This window comes from Ammospiza nelsoni, chromosome 2 (assembly GCF_027579445.1).
Source record: "Ammospiza nelsoni isolate bAmmNel1 chromosome 2, bAmmNel1.pri, whole genome shotgun sequence".
Taxonomy (NCBI): domain Eukaryota; kingdom Metazoa; phylum Chordata; class Aves; order Passeriformes; family Passerellidae; genus Ammospiza; species Ammospiza nelsoni.
In genome coordinates, this window is record NC_080634.1 from 9,137,362 (window position 1) to 9,158,973 (window position 21,612).

At 37.4% G+C, this 21,612-nt stretch overlaps 1 protein-coding gene across 1 annotated transcript in view; it reads left to right on the forward strand.

Moving 5' to 3' along the window:
* The window catches only part of ROBO1 (roundabout guidance receptor 1), a 288,045-nt gene that overhangs the window by 32,052 nt on the left and 234,381 nt on the right, over positions 1 to 21,612 (forward strand). Inside the window, exon 3 of the mRNA XM_059466209.1 lies at positions 4,606 to 4,932. Coding sequence (XP_059322192.1) covers positions 4,606 to 4,932 — 327 coding nt within the window. The remainder of the gene's footprint in view (positions 1 to 4,605; positions 4,933 to 21,612) is intronic.

The window sequence follows — 21,612 nt, forward strand, 5'->3', positions numbered from 1 at the left end:
TTATTGAAGCTGCACAAGGGTAGTATACAAAGAGTAGGAATATTAAAAGAATGGAGAAGTTGAGAGAAAGAAAATGAATGGGACAAAATCTCAGTGGATCTTCCTAGTTATGTTGTTTTTCCTTGAAGATTATTTGTTGTGTGTGCAACAAAGCAAACTCAGTAGGTTAGGTTAGCTGCAGGTATAGGGGCAGAAAAGCCATTTTTAGAAAAATACTTTGATTTATCCTTTAGTTCTTTTTGCCCTGTAGCATGATGTGATATTGTTTTGCAGTGTGTGCTTGAAATAGTACTGAGTCTGCTTGCCTCTGGAGTGTGAATGGTTTGGATCTTCCATCTTCAAAAAGGATAAACTAGAATTTGAGTCAAGGAAAAGGTGAACAAATCTTATGAGGGGAAAACCAGATGAAATTAGTTTTATGACTTCTAAGAGCAGCAACAACACAGAATCCAAGAGGCTGGTAAAAAAGGAAGAGGTTGCAATTTGTATGTCAAAGGCATAAAAGTCCAAGAAGTTTGTGGAGAGATTTGAATTCTAGGGCACCTCCAGCACAAGAAGAACAAGGTATTTACTATTTGGGAGTAATTTCAGGTATTTAACCTGAGGATTAGGGAAAGATTTCTAACCACCAGAGCGAGAGACTTATGGAGCATCTTTCCAATCAACTGACATAAAACCGCAAAGATACTCCCCTCCTCTTTCTGAAAATCTTTCTGAAAGAGGTTAAGTTACTATTGGAAACACTGGGGAATTGGGGGAGCTCTCATGATCTGATGAAGTATAATTGTTTCCAAGGATCTCCTAACTCTGCTTTTTAACTTTTTGGTTTTGTTTGTTAGCATTTTCCTAATAACTTTGATAGCAATTAGGTTTTCAATCAGTTTCTCAGATCTTAAATAGGGTTTCAGTAATGAGAAAAAAAGACCAAGGTTCTTGTGCTCTGAAAATCAATGTTAAATGCAGTTTTTGTGGAATGGAAAAGAAACAGGGCCAGGAGTGTACTGGCCCTTAGGAATTTGGCTAAGGATACAGTCTGTCACACAGTATTTTATAATGCTTATGAAAAATTACTATTTAGATATATAGATCTTGGGAGATGAGGTTTTCCAAATCCATCTGAGCTCAGGTTTAGATGGACTGATGCAGTTTGTGCCAATAGCACAAATTTCTTTGTTTTTCTCCAAAGGAGAATTTGTTTGTACAAAAGGGGTACACAGTGTTTGAACCCCTGATATCAGCAGCTTTCATATTTAAATGCACTCCCTGCTGTTTATCAATAACTTTTGTTTTAATATGCTACCAACAGGATATTTTAAGGGAATAAAGGCAAATCTTAGCTTCTACAAGTTTGTCATTTATCTAATGCAAGTTTTCTTTGAACCTTCACATCTGTTTATGTCATTGTTTGAATTCTTGTAAAAATTGTTGTGGCGCAGCACAACAGTTTCCAGAAACTGGAAACATGATTTCATATAATTGTTCTTTTAAGCAGCAGCATGAAATAATTAGTATGGGGTACTTTAATTGGTGGTATCCAATTGACTTTTTATGAAAGACTTGAATCATAATAAAAGCAAGAACACAAGTTGGTTAGTTCCTAGTGCTGTCATCTTTGGGGAAAAGTAACAGCAGCTCTGTTGTGTATTTCATGGCAGATCCAGTATGAATAAGGTGCTCAGCTTTTGGAGTTTCTTCATTTTTCTTTTTTTTTATCAAACATCTTCTGGGAAGGGTTTTTGACAGGAAAATTATGGGATTGGTGCCCACTCTTAAGATTTATGTTGATAATTGAAGCTGCTTCTTCTCAATAAAACGTAAATGCAGCTTAAATAACTAGCTGAAAGAAAAGGAAGATGAAACAAAAAGAAAAAGTGTAGATATGTAGAAAGATTATAACTTGGTTGTCAAGGCCATCATACCCCTCAGGCAGTTGTCACTAAATCTGTGCTTACTGCTCAGTATGTGCCAGTCAACTAATCATGCAACTTTTATCCCTGTCTGATCTAAGCAGTGCTATGAAATTTGCTAGAGGAATGTGACTTTACAAAGTGCTAAGATTAAAAAAAGAAATAAATTAATAGACATTTCTGTTATTTATCCTCTCCAATATTATCCAGCAAAGATAAAAATATATATGAGCATTCCTGGATGATCCTGAAGGATTTTTTTTCCCTGCCTAGGGTTTGGAGTCTCAGTTTTCAAGAAAGTTTAGAGGTCAGTCTTTATGCTTTCATTGTGTGCAGTGCTTGAAGTACACGTACAGCCAGTTAAATGTCAGTGTGGAAAGCTTGCATACAATATATCTGAAAATGGTATTTCATTTATTTGTGGTCTGGGCCAGGCTGACAGAAACAATAGGAGGCTTGTACTGAATTGTGTGCTGGCTAGCTAGAATTGCCTGTGAAAATACAAACACAGTACATACTGGCATATGTCAAAACTTTGGTTTTTAAAAGGCTTCTTAACTGCCTTTTAAACATCTTACATTGAAATTGGCTTTTCATTTTTCCAGAGCATCTTAAGAGCAATTGATTTTAGCTCTGTAATCCTTTGTTTCAACGCCTTTCCTTGGGCATTACATAGGAAGTGAGTAAAAATATAAACAAAATAAGGTTTTTTATCCCTCTCTAGGCATTTTTACCTTGGAAAGAGGGATTTGAAATTGGCCAACGCACTTGTGAGGGCAGAAGTATTCAATGAGGGGCTTTTCACAAAAGCTGTGTAAAAGTTTGGGATGAGTAGACACAGATGCAACTTTGCAGTGACTGAGATGTGCTCTCAGGGAGCACAGAAGTCTATTAGAGGCATTTTTAGCTGCTGCAAAAAACAGTGCTGGTTGGCACAGTTTTCTTGTGCTCCTTTCTCTGGGTTTGGCCTGTGCCAAACCTCCTGGAGGTGCTGCTTAAAATTTGTCTTTGGTGTGATGTGCAGGCTTGGGCTGCTTGGGCCAGCAGAAGGGTTTGGAAGCTCCCTGGCTTCTGTTTGTTCTACCCAAACCTTATCAGAAGAGGATGTGTATTGTTGTTTGAAATGTTTTGTGATCAATTTAATGATCAGTAATGTTCATGTAAAACTACCCTTTTTTGCTACATACAGAATGCAAATGTATTTCAGTGTAGTCTGGCAATACTGACAGATTTTTGATTGTGTGGTAGTGCTAGCTGATTAGTTGAACATTTAATTATCTTGAGTTGAAGAAAGTGTGAAATAAAATGAAAATTGTACATTTTAGGATAGTTTTATTTTTTATACATAAAACAAAATATATATGCCTGTATCACATATTTAGCATATATTTAATACAGCAAATCTTGGACCTCTCCTCTTCTTGTCTCCTTTCCCTGTTTCCACATCAGTTCATGGTCTATTAACCTGCAGTGAATAGATCTTGTGTTTCTGGTGCTTCGCAGCTGTTCAAACCTCATGTTATTAATGTTAATAAAGAATCTTGGCATCTGAGATTTTAATAATCGGGAATTAGTGACCCAAGAGATTAATTCTTATCCATGGCAAAGTTGTGCTTCAAGAAAGATGAAAATAAGGAAAACAATAATTGGAAATTGAGTCAACATTTAAAAACCTTGAAAGTTTTGATAGGTGTTTGTTCCAAATTTGGAATTCTTTGGTACCTGGTAGCTTATTGTATTTATCTGTGGTATATATCTATGCAGACTATTACTGGGGTTGTTTGTTTGGGGTTTTTTGGGTTTTGGGGCTTTTTTTTTAGTTTTTTTCATTTGTTTTGTGTTTTTGTTTGGGGTTTTTCTTTTTTTTTTTTTTTTTGTCTTTTCTGTTTTTATTTTTTTCTTTATGCAGGTTGAATTTTTAAATAGTGTGAATTATCAGCTTGAATTTTTAAATAGCCTGAAATTGAATGCTTTTCTAGAAGAGCATCTTGTTTAGAAGTACCTTGTCTAGGAGAGTATCTTATTTGCTTGTAACTTTTTCTTTTATGGATACTCTTGCCTCACAGTTTTTTCTAGATTGGAGACATCTAGAATTTTGTCAAGTAAAAATTTTCCCCAGTGCACGAGGCATAGGAAGCATTCAGGCCCTCCATGAATTATACTTCTATGGCACTACTTAACACGGAACTTAAGATATGATGGTACAAGTGAAATAAAGCAACTCTGTGAGCAGTGGAAATGTTAGAGTTACTCTGTAGACATTGCATGAATTAATGGCCCTTCCAGAAGGTTGCATGAGGTTGGCTATGGGTTATGGATTAGAAGTACCAGTTCTGCTGGTTGAGGTGGTCTGATCTCTGCGGAGTGTCTGCAGGACTGGTTTTTGTAGTTCTAGGTGTGCATATGCATGTATGTATAAATTTATGTACATGAATAGATCCATGTAAAGATGGATGTGATATAGGAATCTGGTTGTCCTCTGGTATTAGGTCCCCTCTTGAAAAAATGCTTTTGAACATACTCACTTGGGAGAACCTTGCACATGGTGAAGGTTTTCTTTTGTGTACTTTAGGATGTTAATAGCTGCTCTTGTCAAATGCTGTGCTGCGAGGTGATGGTTAAGTAGCTGTTTTGCAAAACACCGTGACTGTACCTGGCAGTGATTTCCTAAGAAAACTTTGGTTTTTTTACCTTGCAGGTTCCCGTCTTCGACAGGAGGATTTCCCGCCTCGCATCGTGGAACACCCCTCGGACTTGATTGTTTCCAAAGGAGAGCCAGCCACCCTGAACTGCAAGGCAGAGGGAAGGCCCACGCCCACCATCGAGTGGTACAAGGGGGGTGAAAGGGTGGAGACGGACAAGGATGACCCGCGCTCCCACCGCATGCTGCTGCCCAGCGGATCTTTGTTTTTCCTGCGCATCGTGCACGGGCGCAAGAGCCGGCCGGACGAAGGGGTCTATGTGTGTGTGGCCAGGAATTACCTGGGGGAGGCTGTGAGTCATAATGCATCGCTGGAGGTGGCAAGTAAGTGCGTTTCCCTCCTCCCCCCTTCGGTAACAGCCGCTTGCTTTGATGTTTTTTGAAGATAAAAATAAGTGTGTGCTGCCTCTGAGGCAGTGACTTGAAAGCAATGAAGGAATTACACGGTTAATTATTATTTATACAGAGATAGGAAAATAGAAGGGGAATCAGGAGATGTATCATGTCATTGGAGAAATTCAGATGATTTTGTGCGTTCTTGCTACTTTTATGCTTCTGTGAAATTATGATTGCTTTATGTTTGGAAGAGTTTGTATATTAGTTTCAGTTTATACATGTTTTTTCCTCTCCGGATAACCATGCAATTTACAGTATGTAATAGGAGACAGGATAGCCAGGATTTGATCTAACAGGGTAGTTGTTGCACAAATAAGCAATGGAAAGAGAAACGGCAGATTTAGGAAGACAAAATTAATTTTTTTTTGCTCTCTAAAAGAACTGGCTCACAGTTATCTCTCTGGTTTTAAGTAGTGGCCAATGGAAGGAGCAGTCAAGTATGTTCACATCACTTTGTAATGCTTATCTCTTCCTGTATATCTTTTAAACTCTACTTGTTGCAGAGGAAGAGAGTGTACATTAAAGTGGTTTAAGCATTCGTATGGAGGGCCAAATGTAGGTCAAAAAAAATCCATTTTGGAGGTTAATAAAGTAAGAGAGGAAGCCTTGCAATTCAAAGTTAGATATCTATTTTGAAGTGGCTTTTATAGGCTTCCTTTGTGATGTGTAGCAATTCACCTGGTATCCTGTTGAAGAGCAGCACAGAACTGGGTGAGTCACTCTGGAAACACTGATCTCTGTTGACTGAATGATTCATGTTGTTAAGGAGCTCTGAAGAGGCTCCTATCTCTTAGATAGGTTAAGTGCTACCGTTGTGTATAGTTTTAGAAGAAGGGTTTGCAGATTTTCATAAGTCTCACAGCAGGCTAAGGAAATAGATTATGAATTTGTGCATTTGCTTGAGCCCTCTGTCTGGTCTGTCACGTTCAAGACAATCCCATGAACTTTTGTAACTACACCAGAAAGCTCTCAAGCTTCACATACAACAGCATAGATATACGTGATTAAGATCATGCTGTTTCCTTGTTAACCACTTTAGTGATAAAAGTAATCAGTGGAAGTATGCTTATCCAGTAAATGTGTAAACTGTTTGAATCATACTCGTTACTCCCAAATGCCGTATCTGGTATCTTGTAAGTGTAATTTTGAGTGGGCATTAATGGTTGAGGTCTTGATTTTTATCTAATTGCTGTTTCATTTATAGCACTTCATGCTGGCTCTTAGAAGGGTTTTAATGTTCTGTGCTTGTTTCACGCTATTTTCATTTGTGGTGTACCTTGAAGTGATGTTGAAGTGCACGTAGTGCTTCCACACTTCTCATCAGAGCCCAGAAATGTGAGGTGGAATTCAGTGATGGATGCACTGTGCATGTATCAATTCAGCTGGTACATAGCTATTAAATGTGTTTGTCACCCCTGGATCAAATAGTTTTCATGTGATTATAGTATAGAGGCTTACCAACAGGATCTGAATGCAAAATATTGATATTGCCACAAATTTTTTAAGAGCTTCAGCCAACTAGTGATATAAAAAAATTCTTTAAAGTGTGTAAATGTACACCATTTAACAATAATGTAGCATTAAATCGTTAATACTCCTCAAAGTGGAACTCATTTGCCCTTGGAAACCACCAACAACCTGTAAAAAAAACCAAAAACCCACAATCTATATTTGGAAATAGGATTTGTAGGTATAATGATATACAGTTTCAGTTGCATACCAGGACATCGTAGACAAAGAACTTTTACAGTAAAGGTTATTATTTTAGTAGAAAGGTAGTGATGTGACAGTGCAATAGCACCAAACCACTTTAAATAGCACAGAAGAGGTGAGGAACAAGGAAAGAGTTGAAGGCTGGTGGAATAAATTTGCATTAAATTAAAAAGCTCTGCGTTGTAGGTGTAATGCTGTCATCATTATGAACTGGAGCTGCGTTCACGGGGGATTGCTGCAAATCAGCAAACTGCTCTGTTTGGTTCTCAGTACACCTGTGCTGAGCCCCAGAGCATTTACATTTGTATGCCTCTAGTCATACACAGTTGCTGGTTTAGAAATCCTTATGTTCTGGTTTAATTTTTTCTGTTTGCAGAGTCAAATTGCCTTTGTTTGGTTTCTTCTTTCCACAGTACAGAAGATGATTAAGAGTACTCATTATATGCTTTGATGCTACAATTTTAACCAGAAACCTTTTGTGAAACAGGAAACAGCATCATGTTCTGCAGTTTACCTGCAAACTCTTGACTGGAAGAGGCAGCTCATGTCTGCACCAGTTTGTTTTACAATGTGATAAGAAATTTATCACTTTCCTTCCATCATCTCACATAGTAACACATTGTTAGACAAAGTTCCTTCGCTTTCCAATGGATGTTTTACACTTTACTTTAGATTCAGGTTAATACTAAAGTAAGTTTTTGTGTCTGTTATGCCTTCATGCAATTATTTTTCAACTTTTTAAGCAGTTCCTGTGCTCATCTTTTGGGATTAATCCACAAAGAGAATTTGTTGCCTGTGTCGTCGGGTGGACATCTTCCTTAAGCACACTGTTCTTAGATTCCACAGTTGCAAAGAAGGAAATGTCTGGGGATTTCAAAGCTACAGATTTCAGAAGATTGCACTGTATTAAAAGCTGTTTTATCTTTTTTTAAATACCTGTGTATTTTAAGAACTTTCAAAGCAGCTTTAGATTTGATTACCACAGGGGAGTAGTGACTTAAATCAGAATTGAAGATGGTTTTCCATCTGCTTTGTCACTTTCTAGTCATCAGCCTCTCCTTGGTGACTTGACTGACATTTGCATGTCATTTAATCCAGAGGATGTTGCATTTTCTTCCACTGATATATATCTAAGTAATGATAGTGTTAGTCCTGAATTAATACCATTGAACATGACCTAAATAACATTTATTATCAGCAAATTGAATTAAATAAGCCTTTCATTCAATCTGTGGCTCTTGTGACCCTTCCAGAATGTTTGAAGGTGTTTTGTGTCCAATCACAGCATTAAGGATTTGTTATATCTTCTCCATAATCATATTTTATTTTATATAAAATATTTGTGCATCTGTATTTGCTTAAGTTTCTTTGGTTATTTCTTTGAAACCATGTCCCATCCCCTAAAAATCCTTAAAAATAAGGTGATCCTCTGGCTGGTGAAGAGTGGTATCCTAAATCTACCAAACATGTTCTTTAGCCAGCCACTTGATATTTCAGGAATTAAAATCTTTCAGACACTTTGGAGATGAGTAAAACTACTCTCTGTTGCAGAGCTCTGTGCAAAGAAGCTTTGTAATTTAGTATTACCTGACATTTTCTTTGTAATTTAGATCTGTGATGAATGGGAAGGAGATAAATTTGCATAAAATGTGAATCACAAGTCAGTCAAAGAAGTGATCCTGTCTAACTGGGGGATTTATTTTTTTTTAGTTGACTGGCTTCCTCTGTATTTAAAATCCCATTTCCACAACTGCTTGAAATGAGGACTGGCTGTATGTGTTCAGAGCTGATTTGCAGAAGTATTCAGTCTCTGCAGCGCAGCCCAGAAGGGCTGAGCAATGGGATAGTCAGGCTGGAGGCATCCTCCAGACTGAGACTGCTCCAAGTCTGCTTCCCTCCCTCTCCCTGACTTCCTGAACTCGGCCTTTTGATCACTGGAGACCTCCTTAAATTAGCTCCATGTTTTGTTTTGGAGGAATGTAACTGGTTTTGGATTACTGCCTACCAGTGACACGTTCTCGGGTGGTGAAAGGTCCTGAGGAACGGGGAAAGGGCATGTCCTTGTCAAAATGAAGCTGGGTAATTCTCTCTATAAATGTCAGCTTTTACAGGTGGCAGAAGAAAGTGGAATCATACTTCATCCTCAGAGTAAAGGCTGAAGACTGTTTTGGCTATCACACAAACAGTTGGAAAACAAAGTCATTTTTCAGAGTAGGGAAATAGAAGCAGTTTTGAAAAAGTGCATTAGCAGACTGGAAAGTGGCTGCAAGCTGCTTCACATGCTTGAATCTCTCAGGATTGTCTGGTGAATGGATCCACCTGATTAAGACCAAATTCAGTTACTGGTGTGTGATAGTTTGTTTCAATTTTAATTATTTTTAACATTATTCCATTTTGAGGAAAATTGTATCCGTGGATCTTGTGGATGTCTGTTAAGTGACAATTTTGTAGAAGCCTGCTCATTTTGAGAATGGCAACAATAGCTGCAAGGGTATATTCATCTTCCTCTCTTCACTCTAAAGATTTTTCAGGCTGTTAAGAAAAAAACAAATAGAAATCAAGTTGTTTATATTTGTTAGTCAGGGACTCTGCAAATCTGTTTTTCAAATCATATTTCTCTGAGACAAACTTCTCTTTTGCCACAAGTTCTTTCCCCTCACACATTGCTTTGTCAGAGCGAGTTTTTAGAGAAGGGGTATATTTATTACCAAGGTATTTGGCATGGTTCTTTCATGTGTAACTTTTTCATCATCATAACATAATTTCCAGTGCATACTAGATGATGGCTCTAGTTCTAAAAATGCTTTGTTACAATTATATATTATAGAGTCTGAAGATCAGTGATGACTTCCCTGTAGTTCATTTTCCTGTTATGCAGAATATGAGCTGCTCAATTAGCTGCAAAATCCTTTCTCACTTTGCATTGATTTTAGGCAATATACAGCCTTCCTGAGTTATTGATTGTAGTATTACCTGCAAATCATGCAGTATTGTCAAAATTCAAACAATGTTTGTATAAATGGACCTTATGTGTAATCATTGGCACGTTAAAAGAGTGGGACAAATAACTCCCTTCTTCAGCTCCATGACAATGAATAAAAGATTTTGGGTACTTATCAGAACTTCCATCATTTGAGGCACCCATGTGCTGTTTATGGTGTTTACAGTTTGATTTGGCAAAGTCTCACAAAAGTCAGGGCTTTGTTTCAAGTGTGTGGTTGGTTTTAAGGTATCACAAATAGATCTGTCTTCTTTGAGTCTTCTGTCTGCACTCATGAAATAAATGATAAAATAATAGAATTACTGGCTGTGCATGCTGTAGAAGTGGTTATAAGGTTAATGTATGCATTAAGGAATAAACTTATGTACAGATTTAAGAAAAACAAAACTCTTAAGGTTTTGAAAACAACAACAACCATAAAACAGTCTAGAAACAGAAAACTAAAACAGTGAGGCTTGACTGGAAAAGCTATGGCTTAAATATGCTTCTACCTCTAAGTTTGGTATGGCAGAACTTCATTTTATTATGTCTAAGTCTATTATTAAAGGAAATTTCCATGTTTATTATCTAAAATGCAACTTGTATGTATTGGGAAGTTTGTAAGGTTAGTTCTTAAAAGTCTTAAAGACCATGAGATTTGTATTTTAGGATTTTGGTTGTTCTGTTGGGATGTTTGGAAGCCTCTTCCGTAGTACACCTGAAGTGCTAAGATGCACTGGATTTTGGAAGCAGACTAAGAGACTTTGATTGCAGATGTGTGTCAACATATTTGATCATTATAGCTAATTCTGTATCAAAACAGTTCATAGGTGAGTGTTACTGTCAATGGATTACAATGAAACTTAAAAACCGAAAATTTTTCATGGATGCTATTACATGAGACTTTCAACCACTGTGAAAACAAAGCACATAAATAAAAGATTCCTATTTAATGCAGTTGTTTACTCCTGCCAAGATCAGGGCAAAATAATGCACAATTGGCCTGAAAACTGTTCTTACATGTCTGTATTTTCCCAGAAACTATGCAGAACAGAGGAAGTTGGAGTACAGTTCTTGATGGGTTCTGATACTGTGAATAAACAGATTATTCTTAAGCTGATGAGTAATTTAGGATGTTACAGCAGCCATGCTGGGATGGATGATTAAGCAAAATTAGATGTTTTATAGTCTTGCCAGAAATTGCTGTGCAGCTCAGTGAGTTCATAAATCAAACAATGTGGTGCCAGTCTTCTTGTGGAATGGCAGCTCTGATGGGTAAAAGATTATCTGAAACCTTGAACCAAAACTGGGGAATCTGGCTCTTCAAATGAGTGGAAGCTTTGGTTTGCACATTTTGTCATCAAGTTGTTGGTTTCAAAGAAAAAAATGGGATTGAAATTATTCAGGTTGAAGGCTCCTACTATATCAAGCATGAGCCTGATACAAGTATTTAAGTGTTTTTCCTGAATCCAGCTAACATAGTGAATTGATACCAAAGCTCTCCTTAGTTTTGGTATTCAGAAGCCTGTGGAAAACAATTTGGAGTCTTAACATTGAGTGTAAATGCAAATAAAGGCAGATGTCCTAATTGCTTGAAGAAGGGAAAAGCCATTTTGATACCACAGTGTATGATGCTTGATTTCAGTGTCTGATGCTTGTTTTTCCCATGGCATTTCCAGCCTCTGTGTGTGCGCCTCTGGGCTTGGAAGGATTGAGCAGAGTTCAGAGGGAGCTCCTTAATGCAAGTTATCAAATTAACTGGGACCATTGGCTGTCTGCTCTTCTTTTCTGGTTGTGAGCTTCCTCTGGTTCAAGGGAGTCTTTATATGGTGTTTTCATCTAAGAGGTGTCTAGTACATTTTCTCCCAATTTCTGCTTTAGACTCTTGATCTTTCTTCCCCCACCTCCTCCCCTCCTCCCCCAAGACATCTTGGTAGAACTAGATGAAGTGAAGATCATTTCTATTTTTGTAAGAGTTTCCATTTCCTAGCTGATGATACAGGACGTATGCCTGTAGGCAGAAGTATAAAGTCAGACAAGTAAAATGCTGACTAGTCCATTGGTTGTTCTGATGCTTTTTTCCCCAGTATGACACTTTAAAAAAAAAGTTTTTCTGAAGTTCTTAAAGACTTGCTTCTGATTTAATATTTGGAAATAAATTTGTGTTGTGCCAATACATTTTGTATATGAATTGAGAATATTCGGCAAATAGTCCATATTAATGAAATATTAATTTATCATTCCCCAGAAAACAAAAATCAGTCTTGTTTAAAATTTTGAAGACATTAATTTTTATTTTTCCTTTTTACTGTCATGAGGTTAAAACCTGTGTTTGAGATCATACTGCTGACAAAGACAGATTTGCATCTTTGTGTCTGTGAGCTGTTTTGATGAGAACTGTCTGACTTGACTTGCATCCTGTATGTAAATTTATTTCAGCTGATGGCTTTGAATTTGAAAGAAATTTAATTTGAAAACTGCCCCGTTGCACTCCCTGAGGTGGTGGATGCTTCTCTACGTCATCTGCCCAGCAGTGCAGAGTCAGCATATGTCTGTTCCTCTCCTATTTAAACTGTGCTCTCCAGAGAAGCAGAAATTCCCTTTAGACCAGGCACACATCTGCTGACTCTCCTGCTAGCAAAGCAACTGGAAAGATATCTTTCCTGTGATTAAAAGAAATATGTCTGGAGGCGCTTAGTTTTTGTTCAATTAATCAAAGATTAAACACATGTGGACTCTCTAAACTGGGCTTCTTTGTGCTTCCGTGCTATCAAAATTGGTTGGGGAGAGGAGCTGGGTGTTAGAGCTGGCTAGACTGAAATTTAATTTTTTTACCTATACACACATGCTATATAATTCAATTCCAAAAGGTCACAATAAGGTGGAGGGAAAAAAACATGCACAAAAATCTTGTTTGTTAGTTTTCAATTAATTTATAAGTTTAAAATATTTGAGCTTAAGGAAAAAAAGGGGGAAGTGTGTCAAATATTTTTTGTAACACTTGCTTTTAAAAGAAAAAAAGAGAGTCTTAGGGTTATGTGATTGGGCTACTTTATACATAGTTGCCATTTTGGTAACCATTTCCAGATGCAAAGGCATTTTTGGTTGCTTTTGTTCCTCAATTCCTGTTAGTAAATGCTTTCCTGGCAGAAACTGTTAGTGTTAAAACTCTGGTTTTCAGATCAATGACTTATCCTTACTCAACAATAATACTTGTGATAGATTGTTTTGTAAAAAACCTGCAGGCTTTTCTCTGATGTTAAAATAAATGAATGATTTTTTTCATCTGAAAGTACAGAGAATACTTAGACAAAAAATCCTGCAAGAGTAAGATGGCAATAATTAAGCAGATTCCTTGAATGCCATGCTGTTCTTAAATTTTTCATCAGACACTAGCAAGTCTCTCTTCTAGACATCTTTATCTGAAGAGAATTTGTATGGCTCCAGTTTTATTAGTGGAATTAGTTCTTTGGTGTAGTGTGTGATGTGGTTTTAAAACAGAAAAGGCTCTGCTGATAAAGTAAATTTGCTGAGATTTTTTTTAAAGTGGTGTCTTTTAGACTGGTCTTTGTAATAGCTATGATTTTGGTTTCTTAATAGATTAAGTTTTCCTCAAAAATATATAAAAACTTAGCTATGTTTCACTTTCTGAATGAACATAAAATCCAGTGTAAAGGTTTGTCTTTTCATAAGTAGGCATCAAGCAGCATTTTTGGCAAGATACTTCATATGATAGCGAAGTTTCTTCACAAAATAAAATGTATTAGACTTGTAGTAATAATTACTGAAGGAGCAACCACTGAAATATTTAAAACTGCCATCATGGAATTGGCTAGCAAAATATAATAAAAATCTCCATAAATGAGATTTTCACTCTGAATGGGATGAACCAATCCTTTGATATTAATAAAAGTGTGATGGTAAGCATTGCAAATTATTTCATTTTAACATGGTAACTGAAATAATTAGGTTTTTACACCCAAAAATAGTCACAATATTTTCCCAAAGTAGAAAACGAAATCATAATGGTTATTTCACTTAAGTAAAGTTTTGTGTTTATACAGAAGAAAGATAATCAAGGGATACTTCTATTCCAGCACCTTAGCATTGTTTTCCTTTTGCAAGAATACCATGAAAAGTCCTCTCTCCTCTATTTATAAGTAGGTGTTTCAAAAGAAGTTCTTGAAGGTGTTTTATAATATTTAAATGTCCCCATATTTGGGAATGAAGGTGGTCTTGCTGTTGCTGTTTTCTAGACACAAAAACTGGGGCAGGAAGAAATTAAATCTTCATTTCAGACAGTCACAAAAAATCTGTCAGCTCTGGAGAGATTGGGAACTCTCTTGTAGTTCTGTTTGTTCCTCACAAGACTGCTCTTCATTGCTCTGTTTTAAGGACTAATTGAAGTGTTTCATAGCAATTTTTAGCACTAACTGCAAATAACTTTGGAAACCCTTTGAAATGTTCCAAAAATTACCCCTTTTGGGTGGTGCTGGGATAAAAAATGAGTTCTCTAACTTGTAATTTTCCATTTTCCTGGATTTATTCCTCTAGAGCCTGTATTGCTGATTCTCTATGGCAATGGGGCTCCTTATTTTTTTGTTCTCTCCCTGCCAGCTGCTCATGGCTCAGATGAATATATCAAGATGATTGAGTCTTTAACCCTCTGCTGCCCGGACAGCAGAGGCCAAAGCATGAAATAGATAGGTGCTGTAAAAGATGCTGGAAACAGGGACACTTGCTTTTCTTCTTTCAGTTTATTGTGTTCCTGCTGGGCTTAGGACTGCTCCTGCAGAAGCAGATGAGAGTTGTTGATTTTAGTTTCACTCATGCTCAGGAATGGTGTCAAAATTAAAATTCAGACCCTTTGCTTTGTTACATGGACTCAGTGAGGCACTCAGTGCCATGGTTTAGCTGATAACATAATGTTAGATCAGAGGTTGGACTTAATGATCTCAGAGGGCTTTTCCAGCTTAGTTTATTCTGTGGTTCTGTGATAGATGATGTGAAGATTTGTGTGCAGGCCAGGAACTTCCAGACTATCTGCTCTGGCAGTGTGATCTCCTGTAGGAAAGACTGTAGTCCCCATGCAGGACTGGTGCTGCCCTGTTTGTTGTAGTGGTTTTTGGGGCACCTATTTACTCATGATCTTCTCTGATTATGTTAGTAAGTCTGGCAAAACTATCTCTAAAAATCTCATCACAAAAGGTGTGTGAGCTCCCTGATTATGTTATTTATATTATATTACCTATATTGTTATTTATATTACCCTGATTATGTTATTTATATTATATTACCTACTGGTCTGGCGAAACTCTCTCTGAAAAGCTCATCACAGAAGGTGTGTGAGCTCGAGAACCTTGTGTGGTTGTGGTGCCTCCTCTGGCTTAGCCCAGTTTGGGGCAGATGCTGTGAAGGACCCAGCTTGCTCCAGCTCTGCCCCACACAGGCTGCTCTCTGGACAGGCAGCTTGGGAACGTGGGGAAGTGCTGGAACTGTTACACTTCCATTCCAGCCCCTCAGCCATCGCCCACGTTCTTTTGTTCCTCCCACACCCCGTTTCTCCTCACTCCCTTTCTCTCCTTCCCGCTCTCCTGTGGGCTAAGCAAATTGTTTAGCACAGTACATGATGTGCAGTCTTTGCTCTAGGCCATCGTGGGATCCAGGAAAAACCGTCTTGCAGAGCTGGATTCGGCCTTCAGGCTGTCAATTAGTTATCCCTGTTGTAGAGGGGGAATTGCAACTCATGCATATTTCTGCTCTATGTCATGGAATAGATGCAGAGCTTCAAAGTTGGGAGGGTAGAGAATGGGAGCAGTAATTAGCAGTTAGAGTCCCTGGTTTTGCTCCTTCAGTGTGCTGTCATCAGTTAAATATTTTGTTACTGGAAAGAAGAAAGTAAGCTTAATTTTTTCCTGACTTCAATTATGACAAAAAGAAACCTGATTTAAACCAGTCTTCCTAGGGGATTAGATGAGCGTGAGTAGAGCTTGTCCATAGAAGTGCAGTGTAAACTAATGGTAAAAAATTGACTTACTTTTCTTCAAATTATCTGACTGCTTTGTGGAAAGAGTCAAGCAGTGACCCTTTCCCCTAAACACACATACACAGACCCACTGGGTTGGTAGATAGAGGTGGAAAGAGTAGATGTGAATAATTCAAAATGCATTTACCCAATCATCATCAGTCACAATTTGCAGGATTTGCACATAAGACAAGTAAGATAAACAAGATAAAAAACCTTGATAAAACCAGTAGTGGTAAAGCTAAGTCCACTCTCCATAATTGAACTGAATGGCCTGGCACATATATGCTTGCATTGAAATGCCACATCATATGTCTGAACATGAAAGGTATATTTTCAGAAGTTTTGCATTATGGGACCGTAGTCTGTTAAGGGAGTTATGCCTAACAGGGCCTGGAATCACATTAGATAGTCTAAGAAGATTGTTAATTGAGCTGTGAAATACAAGTACAGAGATAAAGTACAGGTGACTCACCAGTGAGATGGTTACTGAATCCACTTGTGCTCAAAAAAGGACATTGGAAAGTTGGAACAGGCTCAGAAAAGTTGCACAGATTATTCCGGGTTTCAAAAGCTTGGGATACATGAGACTTCTGCTCAACCTAGTGTAGTTTTATTAATGCAAATGTTTAGAGTTAACCTGAGGCTACAAGTCAACTCCTACAGCATAGAAATGCCAACGAGGACTGTAATTCCGTGACTGTAGATGCAGGGATTCTCTCCATTAAGCTATATATGTGTGTACTACCCTGACCACAGCCACAGCTTGAAACAAGTATAAGCAATTCTGTGCCTATGAAGTAAATCAGTAGGTAAAACCCTGCTTATTTTGCTGTACTTAAGCTTTCATACTGCTCTGGGAAGTTAAATCAGCACCAGAGTTTACTTCAGTACTGTTATTTATTTTTCAATTAAGATTACAGTAAGGGAAGCCACAGGATGAGAAAGTAAGTGTGCAGTTTGCTGTTCAGACTATTCAGGCTTCCTAAGAAACATTAATGTCTTGAAGAAATACTGTTATTCTTTACTGAATTCAAGCAAAGCACAAGAGGCAGAAGAGAACTTGAGAAGTGTTGTTGGAAAAGCAGTAGCTTTAAATAAGCTTTTCTTTCACTGGGACTTTTATTTCCTTTGGTCATATCATACTGAAATGAAGAAATGTGTATTTTAAAGTTTTGGCATTTGTATTTGTTCAGGTTTTTTTTAAATGTTTCCTTGAGGTATTCGTATATTGAAATGAACTGATAGACAAGACTGCATGAAGCTCTGTGTGGTATCTTTAGAGTTAAAGAGGAGAGCAGAAAGTTTGAATTGGTCTGTGGTCTGCATCCAAAGGCATTAACTATTCACCAGACTTTAGTTGCTGTCTCTGTCTGTAATTCATCTTGATGGCATCTTGTAAAAGCCATAGACCACCAAAAGAGCAGGAAACAGTTGAAAGGAGCTGGTTATGCACCAGTCTTGCTCAGCAGATTTTGTTTAAAATTCTCTTGATGTGTGCACAGCACAAGGCAGGTAAAGTTTTTTTATTCTTCAGCCTGTGGGCACTCAGCTTCATCATATCAAGCTGGGATCTTGTAAGAAAATGAAGCGTCTTGCCCAGTGGCTGAAGGTGCCAGTCCCTCAGGGCTTCATCCCTTCTCACATTTCTCCTCTCTCCCCTTTTTTCTGCGGGCCCCTCAAACTGTAGCTGTTTTCTGACAATGCTATTTGTTGTACCTGCAGTTTTAGTCCTTAATCAGCCACCTTATGTCTTCTCCTCTGGATCTCAGGGTTTTGGTATTCTTCGGAGTGTAGGGCTGGGGCAGCTGCAGGCGCTTAACTTGGGAACAAAGGCTCCTGAAGCTGCCCAGAGGGTTTAGGGAGGGAAGGAAAGGCCACTAACAGGGCAGGCCTGGAAATAGGATTGTTACCTAGAAGAAACCAAGGAAACTCTTTCTAATGGGTCCGTCCAAGCTAGGTAAAATTCTGTGCATGTGTTATTTCCAAGGATTTATATTTTTAAAAATTTTTGGTGACTCCTGCCCCTCTGAAAGTGAACAGGTTATTGTTCCTGATGATGTGAAGTGTTGGCTCGAAGTGCAACACTGGCTGAGACCTAAAGCACAGGAGGGTATGTTAAGAGTAATGATCTCTTGAGTCTTGACTTTTAATTATTTGTTCTTCTGTCTGTCTATGTAAATGATTTGGAGAGATAATAATTACTTCCCTTGGAGGGTATTAGTTTGGCTAAGATGATTTGTTGAGATACATGGCTTAGTGTGCCTAATGCCTGATGATTATTTGCATCTAATTGTTCCCACTATGGATGTATTGGACAGTCTTCTAGTTAATGAGTTGAAACTGAATCTGAAATATATGTTTGTGGTGGAAATGAAAATTCACAGGTAGGCTCTCCTATAAGTCTAGGAGACTGTGACACTTGGGAACACATGGCATTGCTTTTTTTAATTATGAGGGAAACAACTGTATGGAACATTAAGATATGTCAGAGTTCATATAGATACAATTGCTTGAGGTAATAAAATTTTAACTTTTTATACAACATACTTTTGGTCTTCTAAATTAAATGCATACTAGCATTATGATTTAAATTGTTTAATTAAGCATATGTATGTGCATTATGTAAGTTTTGTGCATATCTTACTTTAAATAAAAATTCTGCAGAAATTTATTCAGGCGTCCTGTTCAAAACTCTGTTAATTTAATACACAGAGAAATTCTACCTTAAAAAATAAAATACAAAATACATTTTCAATTACTGCATACAATAAAGGTCTTTTATGGGCCTGTGCATTTTTTTTTTGGTATCTTAGATTTACTGTATCATCTATAAAAGAAGTAATATGGCCACTATAAAAAGTTATGGTGGGCTTTGCAGCTTTATTTTTAAGGCTTTGATTGGGAAATGGTACAGATTTCACCTTCTTGAGGAACTTCAGGATGTGTGCGGAAATAAGAGAGCCTCTACAACAAGACTTGGGAAGGAATAGTGCTGCACTAGGGCTCATTAGAGGGAGAGAAGCCTCTTTATGAAAGAGGATTTTATTCAAAATATGTTGGAAAGTACTGTCTGAAAGCTCTCTCCCTTTTTATGGATTGAAATAAAGTGAATGCTGGCAGATGCTGTGCTTTGTGGCAGTGGGGAGAAGCAGCTTTATGGTGATGGGAAGGTAATTGTTTCTTTGTGACAGCCATGGAATATAAGGTGGGATGGTTTCTTTTGGTAATGTAGTAAATTTTTTTCTAAATATTGTTTAGCATGCAATTTCAGTGCTGGTTGTTAGGATGGTCAAGTTACACAAATGCTTTTGGATCATGCTTTGCCATTTTGTTTAGAAAAATAATAGTCCTGATAATTTGGAGCTAATTCATAATAAAAGGTTCCTGGGTAGAGAATTACTGTTTCTCTTGCAGCTTCGTTCAGGGGAAAGGATTAGTGGTGGTGTGAAATAAGACTTGTTAGCCAATAAAAGTCTCTGTGGGACGTAGTGTGTATGTCCTGGGGAAAGTTGGTTTTATGGTGTGACTGTGGGCACCTAAACTTGTTCATTAGTGCAGCAGAGGCCAAATCCCTGCAGCTCTGCAGCGAGTGCTCGTAACGCACTGGAAGATTTTGGAGGGAGTGTAATGTGAATTCTCCTTTAGCTGCCCTTTCAGCATAGATGTTATGATAAATTTAAGGAGGCAGGGAATCTTGCTGTTCAAAATACCTGGATTCTAGTTCAAAGTGGTTTGCAAAAGACTGTACATGAGGACAAAACTGATTTGTGTTTAGTCATTAGATGATACAAACATGCTTTTCTGTTACTAAGTGGAGAGAAAGTTAATTTTAAATCCAGTAACTTCTCATTTATTTAATCGTTTTCTGGTAAGCAGGATACAGAAATAGCCTGGGGTTTTTTCCTCTTTAGTTAAAAATGGGAAACTATAATGTGAACAGATTTTAATTTATTTTAATGAAGGGGAGAATATTTGGCTTTTATTCATGGAATCCTGTGCTTAGCTTTTACCTCAGCCTTGGGCATACTTCCAGTAAAGGAGCTGTTAATCTGTATTATTACCACTATTTTTCATTTGTCTTTTGAAGATCTAGTTATCTTGAGAAACTTGTCTGTCCTTAAGGTTCACTTCTATTTGCTATTTTTCTTTCTTTACATATTTTTGTTCCCCCAGCTGGGGTTTATCTCTCCGTGAAGTGATCTACATTAAATTAGCCCGTATAAATAGACTGGCACAAAGTCTACAAAGTGTATCTTGGTTTGATATGGAATATTTGCAAAAGAAAAATAAATTACTTGAGGAGGAAGGCTGTGTCTACAGCAAAGTTCAATCAAACTTCTGCACATTCATAGCCTATGTCATTAGGATAATACTGAATACAGAGGCAGTGTTGTTTCAGATCTCTGGGCTGTTTGTTACTCCAGGTGGGCTGTAACCATCTCTGTTAGGTGGGATGTTGACATTTTCCTGAAGCACCAGATAACACCTGCTGGAAGGACAATGCTCAGTTACTCACCTTGCTTACTTGACTTTGGCAAGCTCAGTGTAATTTTTGATCACATCAGTCAGCATTTAACAGGCTAAATAATGGAGATGTTTTCCATTTTAGGTAGTACAAACATCCTAGATACTTTGCAGTTTGTGTTTTCAGAGTGGTCAGCACTGGTCTGCTCTTTGATTTGTGCACCATTAGTGCAAATTTCAGTTTAGTTTGTTTTATATTTGAATCAAGCAAGTGCTCCCACTGAGGTGTTGGTTGTGCACTGTCTCTACAGACAGCAAGAGAAGATGATTGATTTGAATTGGTGTGATTGGTGGCCTTGCATGTTTATAGCTTTGAACTTCATTGAATAATCTGTTTTCAAGTGTGCATGAAGGTCTTTTGCAGCAAGGTTTGTTTATTAAGAATAGTACTTCTAGAAGTACTTCTAATAATGTGTTCAGAGATGTCTCTTTAGTGGCCTCAGAATCACCAAGCTTGGAAGGTTTCTCTGGAGAAAGCATCATCCAGGTCCCCCTCTTCAAAATCTGTCAGCTTTTAATCATATGGAAAGAATTCAAAATAATGTCAGTCCCAAACTATGCCTGAGTTTATAAGGGAAAGTAATAGATTTCAGCTTGTCATAAATCTGATGCAGTAAAGAGACTCTCTTGGCTATTCCTCATAACTTCGCCACTTTCTTTCTTGTGGGAGAAATCAAGAGATGCACCAATAAAGTCAAGATTGATCCAGCAGGTCTTTCTAGAGTTGTACTCTTTCAGATTTCTCTGAGTGGATTTTTCGTTTTGTGCACACAGTTGTGTGTGAGAAAATGAAAGTTCTAGTAAATGCAGTGTGAGATTTCCTTACATTTTCTGCTAATTAAATGAGATTCTTTAAAAATATGTTAATTTTTAGTTAAAAATGTAGAATGATTATTTCAAAGAAATAAAGTAGACAAAAGTATAAACCACTTACAAATACAAATTTTTGTTCAGCCCATGTTAGACTGGGCGACAGGAGAAACTACTTAATTTCCTGTATGAATTTTTGCAAAAATATGGTATATAACCTTTCCCAGAGTTTCAAAAGTTGCATATTACAAGGAAAAAAGTCACCACTCCTATTCTGATTATAATGTCATTGGTTTGGTTTATTTATATTTACTTCAGTGTGTTCATATTATGATATGTGACAGTTAATTCTTTTCTTATCTGTAAGAAAATTCTTCAGTAAGAAAATATAAATTCAATAATTTTATTCTGATTATTTTTTTTTTTTTTGTTTTTATTTTTCTTCCTGGAAGAGTATTAATTAATATGTCAAGCCCTCACCACCACCTTTCAGTTTATAGGTATAAATACTGAGCAAGTCAAGAAGTCATTAAGAAAACTTGCTTGGTTTTCA